General features: G+C 34.5%; 1 protein-coding gene across 1 annotated transcript in view; it reads left to right on the plus strand.

Annotated features, from left to right (window-relative positions):
• The window catches only part of RP1 (RP1 axonemal microtubule associated), a 550,286-nt gene extending 543,212 nt beyond the window's left edge, over positions 1-7,074 (plus strand). Inside the window, exon 29 of the mRNA XM_053715884.1 lies at positions 7,011-7,074. Within this exon, the coding sequence (XP_053571859.1) occupies positions 7,011-7,074 (64 nt within the window). The remainder of the gene's footprint in view (positions 1-7,010) is intronic.
• The last annotated feature ends 551 nt before the right edge of the window (positions 7,075-7,625 follow it).

The following is a 7,625-nucleotide window of genomic DNA, read 5'->3' on the forward strand; positions in this document are numbered from 1 at the left end:
AGGAAGCCTTCAAGATTTGCTTGAACTGACAGTGCTGAGAAAATAAGATCTCCTAAAGTCATATTTTTCACTGCTAAAATACTTTTATAAAATGTTTTCACTACGGACTCACTAGTCAGTTAAATAACGTTATTTTACACTTAACACATGAGGTGGCATGGCTGTTCAAGCATGTACTGCAGCTGTATCAGTGCATGCATAATCATGTGCCAGTGACAACCTGCACTTCAGACTGGGAAGCAGGTATGATTTATATCCATAGTGTAAGTGGTAAATGTTTTATGCAGAAAACAAATTGTTCCATTTCTCTAAAACAGTTTATTTCTTTGAGGAACATATCTCTAGAGACTTTTTGAATATGTAGTAATAGCATATAGAAAAATAAATTCTAAATACAGTAAATATAGTTTTAAAAGATACAGATACTTCAAAAATTAGATCCTATAATTTAAAGGGAAACTGAACCCAAAATTTTTCTTTCGTGATTCAGATAGAGCATGCAATTTTAAGCAACTTTCTAATTTACTCCAATTATATTTTTTTCTTTGTTCTCTTGCTATCTTTATTTGAAAAAGAAGGCATCAAAGCTTTTTTTTTTATTCAGAACTCTGGAGAGCACTTTTTTATTGGTGGATAAATTTATCAACAAATCAGCAAGGACAACCCAGGTTGTTCACCAAAAATAGGCCGGCATCTAAACTTACATTCTTGCATTTCAAATAAAGATACCAAGAGAATAAAGAAAATGTGATGATTGGAGTAAATTAGAAAGTTGCTTAACATTTCATGCTCTATCTGAATGAAGAAAGAAAAAATTTGAGTTCAGTGTCCCTTTAAGTTTGTTAAAATTGAAATAGTTCTATCATAACAGGAAATGTCCAGTTTCTATCCTTGATAGACGCCTATAGCTCAGGATCTCAGGCACTCAGTGTTTCAGTGCAGGTATTAGGTAATATGATTAGGTCTAATAATGTCTGATAATTCTAGTGTATGCATCAGCATTCAACACTGGAAACTGACACTCTGTTATTGCTATGATTTAATAACATATTTTGTTTTTAAGTGTTCATTAAAAGCTGACTTAAAAGGATATAAAAGTTACTATACATCTAAGTTCATTCATTGACATAAAAAGTCAGCTATTAAAGGATTATGAAAGCCCAAATATTTCCTTTGTGATTCACACATACCATAACATTTTTACAAGTTTCTGTTCATGGTATTATTTATTCAAGAGATACCTAGGTAGATAGCGTGCACATGTCTGGAGCACTATATGGCAGTAAAAAGTGGTGCCATCACTCTCCTGAGCTTACATCTCTGCTTTTCAACATAGGATACCAAGAGAACTAAGAAAAATTGAGTAAATTACAAAATTGTTTAAAATTGTATGCAAATTAAATAATGCAAGTATATTGTAGTATATTTCCTACTACAAATACTTAGATATTCAGTCAGCTTTTCTACTAAATATAATTAAAAATGTTAGATTACAATCTCTTACACCTAGATTTAGAGTTCTGCGTTAGCCTTAAAAAGCAGCGTTAAGGGGTCCTAACGCTGCTTTTTAACACCCGCTGGTATTACAAGTCAATATGTCAGACAGGAAAGGGCATACCGCTCACTTTTCTTCCGCGACTTTTGGCTAGCGCAAATCCCCTTACATAAATTGCGTATCCTATCTTTTCTATGGGATTTGCCTAACGCTGGTATTACGAGTCTTGGAAGAAGTGAGCGGTACAGCCTCTACCGCCAAGACTCTTACCGCCTAAAAAAGTCAGTAGTTAAGAGTTTTATGGGCTAACGCCGGAACATAAAGCTCTTAACTACCGTGCTACAAAGTACACTAACACCCATAAACTACCTATGAACCCCTAAACCGAGGCCCCCCCACATCGCAAACACTAAAATAAAATTATTTAACCCCTAATCTGCCGACCGGACATCGCTGCCACCTACATTATACCTATGTACCCCTAATCTGCTGCCCCTAATGTCGCAGCTACTATAATAAAGTTATTAACCCCTAAACCTAAATCTAACCCTAACCCTAACACCCCCTTAAGTTAAATATAATTTAAATAAAACTAAATAAATTTACTATAATTAAATAAATTATTCCTATTTAAAACTAAATACTTACCTATCAAATAAACCCTAATATAGCTACAATATAACTAATAGTTACATTGTAGCTATTTTAGGATTTATATTTATTTTACAGGCAACTTTGTATTTATTTTAACTAGGTACAATAGCTATTAAATAGTTAATAACTATTTAATAGCTACCTAGTTAAATAATAAAAAAGCCCCCCAAAATAATAAAATTCCCTACCCTATACTAAATTACAAAAGTAATCAGCTCTTTTTCCAGCCTTTAAAAGGGCTTTTTGCGGGGCATTGCCCCAAAGTAATCAGCTCTTTTACCTGTAAAATAAAATACAAGACCCCCCCCAACATTACAACCCACCACCCACACACCCCTACTCTAAAACCCACCCGATCCTCCCTTAAATAAACACTACCCCATTGAAGATCACCCTACCTTGAGCCGTCTTCACCCAACCGGGCCGAACTCTTCATCCGATGCTGGCACAAGTGGTCCTCCAGCCGGGCAGAAGGTAGGGTGATCTTCAATGGGGTAGTGTTAGGTTTATTTAAGGGGGGATCGGGTGGGGTTTATAGTAGGGGTGTGTGGGTGGTGGGTTGTAATGTTGGGGGGTCTTGTATTTTATTTTACAGGTAAAAGAGCTGATTACTTTGGGGCAATGCCCCGCAAAAAGCCCTTTTAAGGGCTGGTAAAAGAGCTGATTACTTTTGTAATTTAGTATAGGGTAGGAAATTTTTTATTTTGTGGGGCTTTTTTATTTTATTAGGGGACTTAGATTAGGTGTAATTAGATTAAAATTCTTGTAATATTTTTTTATTTTTTGTAATTTAGTGTTTGTTTTTTTTGTACTATAGTTTAGTTTATTTAATTGTATTTTAGTTTAGATAATTGTAGGTAATTTATTTAATTCATTTATTGATAGTGTAGTGTTAGGTGTATTTAGGTTAGGTTTTATTTTACATTTAATTTTGTAATTATTTTAACTAGGTAGCTATTAAATAGTTATTAACTATTTAATAGCTATTGTACCTAGTTAAAATAAATACAAAGTTGCCTGTAAAATAAATATAAATCCTAAAATAGCTACAATGTAATTATTAATTATATTGTAGCTATTTTAGGGTTTATTTTATAGGTAAGTATTTCGTTTTAAATAGGAATAATTTATTTAATTATAGTAAATTTATTTAGATTTATTTAAATTATATTTAACTTGGGTGGTGTTAGGGTTAGACTTAGGTTTAGGGGTTAATAACTTTTTTATAGTAGCAGCGACGTTGGGGGCGGCAGATTTGGGGTTAATAATTGTAGGTAGGTGGCAGCAATGTTAGGGAGGGCAGATTAAGGGTTAATAAAATGTATTATAGTGTTTGCGATGCGGGAGTGCAGCGGTTTAGGGGTTAATACATTTATTATAGTGGCGGCGATGTCTGATCGGCAGATTAGGGGTTAATAAGTGTAGGTTGGTGGCGGCGACATTTGGGGGGACAGATTAGGGGTTAATAATATAATGTAGGTGTCGGCTATGTTAGGGACAGCAGATTAGGGGTTCATAGGGATAATGTAGGTGGCGGCGGTGTCCGGAGCTGCAGATTAGGGGTTAATAATAAAATGCAGGTGTCAGCGATAGCGGGGGCAGCAGATTAGGGGTTAATAAGTGTAAGGTTAGGGGTGTTTAAACTCGGGGTTCATGTTAGGGTGTTAGGTGTAGACTTAGAAAGTGTTTCCCCATAGGAAACAATGGGGCTGCATTAGGAGCTGAACGCTGCTTTTTTGCAGGTATTAGGTTTTTTTACAGCCAGCTCAGCCCCATTGTTTCCTATGGGGATATTGTGCATGAGCACGTTTTTCAAGCTTACCGCTACCGTAAGCAACGCTAGTATTGAGGGTTGAAGTGGAGCTAAATTTGGCTCAACGCTCAGTTTCCTGAGTCATTCAGAAAACTTGTAATACCAGCGTTGGCTTAAGGGAGCGCTGGAAAAAAAAGGAGCGTTAGAGCCGCAGGTTTTTACCGACAAAACTCTAAATCTAGCATTTAGTGTTTAATGGTCTTTTAAAGCATTAGAATGAATAGAAAATAACAGCAGAAAAAGCCACATGTGGATGAGTTTCAGTCTTGCTAGAATTCGTCAGCACATGATAGATTCCTACTTGCTGTAAAAAAAATATAGTACAGAAAAGAAAAAAATTCCTGTATGTGGAGAGTGATTGGTCAAGGTAAACAACTGCTAATAACAAACAAAGGGGTCAAATACACCATCCCTACTAGAGTTTGTCCCCAATCCAAGAGGATAATTATAATATAAAATATCCACAAATAACTTAGCATCTTCTTTCTGTGCATCCCAAGATGCTAGATTGGGTGGTGATCCTGTAGTCGGAAGATTCATTTGACTCTCTATTAGAGATGTGAATTCGGATGTTTCGCAAACCTCCAAATGTGGAAGAATGTGGCCCTTTGTGTTGCTTACCTATTTTCTTTGCCAAATTCATTTTTGTGCAATAGCAACACCATAAAATCTATTCAAATCCAGATTTTAGCGTGTTGCTGTTGCGCAAAAATGAATTTGCAAACAGAAATAGCCAATTGGCATGAAGAGGCGCCTTCTTCTGCATTCTGATGTTCACAAAACCTCATAATGCACATCTCTCTACTCTCTATAGTAAACCAATAACAGGTAATACATTGTTACATACTAAGAGTTACCACCCTAAGCATGTCATAGGAGGAGTAGTAAAGGGGCAATTCATTTGTTTAAGACACAAATGCTTCAAATTAGATGATTTGTATAGGGAGAGAAAGTTGCTTTTTAATCGAAGAGTTCAGAGAGGATATCCTAAAAATTTTAGTGAAGACAGCTTTCTATCAGGTTAGAACTTTAGAAAGAAGTAGTTCATTACTCAAAAATGTTAATAGTCAAGTTCAACAACACAGGAAAGTTAATACTAAACAGTTTATCTTTGTAAAAAAATACTCAAACCATTTTTTTTGACATTTGTGGAAAACTTAGAAGGTATTTACCTAAACTATTTGCAGATGATAAGCTTAAAGGGCATTTAAACATGTTATGTTGAGCACACATCATTGAAGGTACTTACTAGAGAAATATAGTTTATGGAAAAAAAAGTTCTAAAAATGTTTGTAAATAATTTTAATACATTTTCAGAATGGGCATAAAATACTTTTTAAAGCAGGTTGCGAGGCATGGCGCATGAGCAAACTACTTCCCATTGGTTTTGGTCTGGCTGAACAGTGCACATTATAAAACGTGCACTGCTTTTGAGGATTGCCACGTCACCACATCACACTGCGCATGACTGCCCACTTCCGGACCTCAGACTCTGTGTTTGTCCAAACTCACTTTAGAAATGGGAACTTCCATATATGAGGGAGTTTTCATATAAGGATTATACAGCAGATTTGAAGGGGTTAATAGGGTTTCATGGCTTGCAGGCTTTACAGGTATTTATAATAATTATTATATTTTCCACCTATATAGTTTTAAGAAGTACCAACAAATGGCTGTAGATTTGTGTATTCTAAGAATTCAACTTCGGGCAATCTGCTTTCTCTCAGTATGTTTAAGTCTACCACACAAACTAGCTCTTGGTGGTTTCACAATCTTACTTTCTGCTTTGGACACCCAAGGTGCAGGGCATGTGATTACACTGAAGTTACCCGGTCTTTTATGTCACATGTGACAGAAGAAGAATGTTAATAAAGGGCTGTATTAATTGTACAATGACCTGTGTGGTTTATTTATTCTCATGTACTGTCTGTAGGGGGCCGTATATTGGGATGACCACACAAGATGTTAAAAGTAGAAATAAAGAGCATTTGGGCTATGCCTTATATAATAATCCTTGTTCTGTTCTAGTCCGGCATTTTATGTACAAACATAATCAATATTTTTTTTTTTTGGAGGGCAGTTACGGCTATTTGAAATTCCCCTGAAGGGAGGAGACAAATTATGAGATGCAGTAAGCAAAACGTGTATTGGATTTGTAAAATTTAGACACAAATTCCTCAAGCCTTCAATTCTGAATTTGACATTATCAACAATTGGTAGACTTTTATATTGATTTATGTTTGTCACAATGTAATTTCATTTTTGTTATTACTGATAATTATATAAGTATTTTCAAGGTAAAGTCATCCATTTCTCTATTTCCTTACAGGACTGTGCAAATAACATAATCTTAAACAAATATATATTATTCTAGAAAAATGTGTAAATAAAGATATATAGACCCCTAAAATCTAGATTAGACATATGATTACCCTGATACTAGATGAGCCATCATTACTGAATAATTAATTATCAGCTGTGCTTTCTTCAGACATACTGGAAATCTGTTTTGTTAGTGAGTCCTGAGGACTTGAGCTGGTAAACCCAACTCTAGAACTTACACAGAAATAACACAAAGCCAAAATGGCTGACTTTTTTCATATCTTAAAAACTACTGTTTTGTTGTAGCCAATCAGTTTGTTTTCAAAAAAGCTTACAGACAGAATGACAATTTATATTTTAAATAAGATATATTACATTAATTTCTAACAGTTGTAAATACAGCTCATAAGGAATTAAAATAAACGTGCAACACATCTGTGTTGTTGTAAGTTGCTTATTTTTCCACTTCCTGCTCCTCCCTGTCTCCCTCATTCTTTGTTAGCTTAAAATGATGGTAATGTGTGAGGTGTTTCAATAAAGGGATTTAGTAAGCTTCAATTACATCATTCACTTATGCTTAAATATAGCTTAGTATAAAAGTTTATCAAGGTGCATCCTGAAAGCTCTATCCATGTTTTTAATGTGTTATTACTTTTTGAGATATCCATGTAATCAAGATTAAAAGTTTTTTTTACCACTCTAATATAATCCTCAATACCTTTATAGATGGCTTGATGAACACAAAGAAGATGGAAAGACAGAAATAGATCTCTTTGCCAGTGGTGAGTAATTATCCAAAAACATCACAGAAATTACAGTTTAGGCTCTGTAATTGCTACTGCTGCACAAGTAAAAGCTATCACTTTAGAATTACTTGACCTTGTTTTGAAGCTTGTCAGGTCTAGGGCTTGAATTTGCATTTTCCTTTGTGGTATGTTGCTTTTTTTACTGTTTTGATCAATTCTCCCTATAATGAACTATGGTTTCAGTCTATCATCTTAAACCAGCGAGTTTAACTTTAGGATGGCTCATTTGCACTGTTTTTGCTGAATCAGTATCTTCTTCGACAAAGGGAAATAGTGGTTGGAATAGGCAGTCTATTTGGCTTTAAATGAGAGGAAAGTCACTTGGATGTGTCTGATTTTATTTAAAGGGACAAACAAATCATATTTCATCTTTTTGTTTTATAGATAAGGGTATAGGTTTTAGTTAAAAAAAATAGCTTTTCCTTTTTAGTAAAATAATTACAATCCTTATAATACTGCAATGAAAATCATGTATAATTGAATGTTATATTATGTATTTATTATTATTTTCATTGTCAAAGAGTTTTGTTCAATA

This window comes from Bombina bombina, chromosome 5, assembly GCF_027579735.1.
Source record: "Bombina bombina isolate aBomBom1 chromosome 5, aBomBom1.pri, whole genome shotgun sequence".
NCBI lineage: Eukaryota > Metazoa > Chordata > Amphibia > Anura > Bombinatoridae > Bombina > Bombina bombina.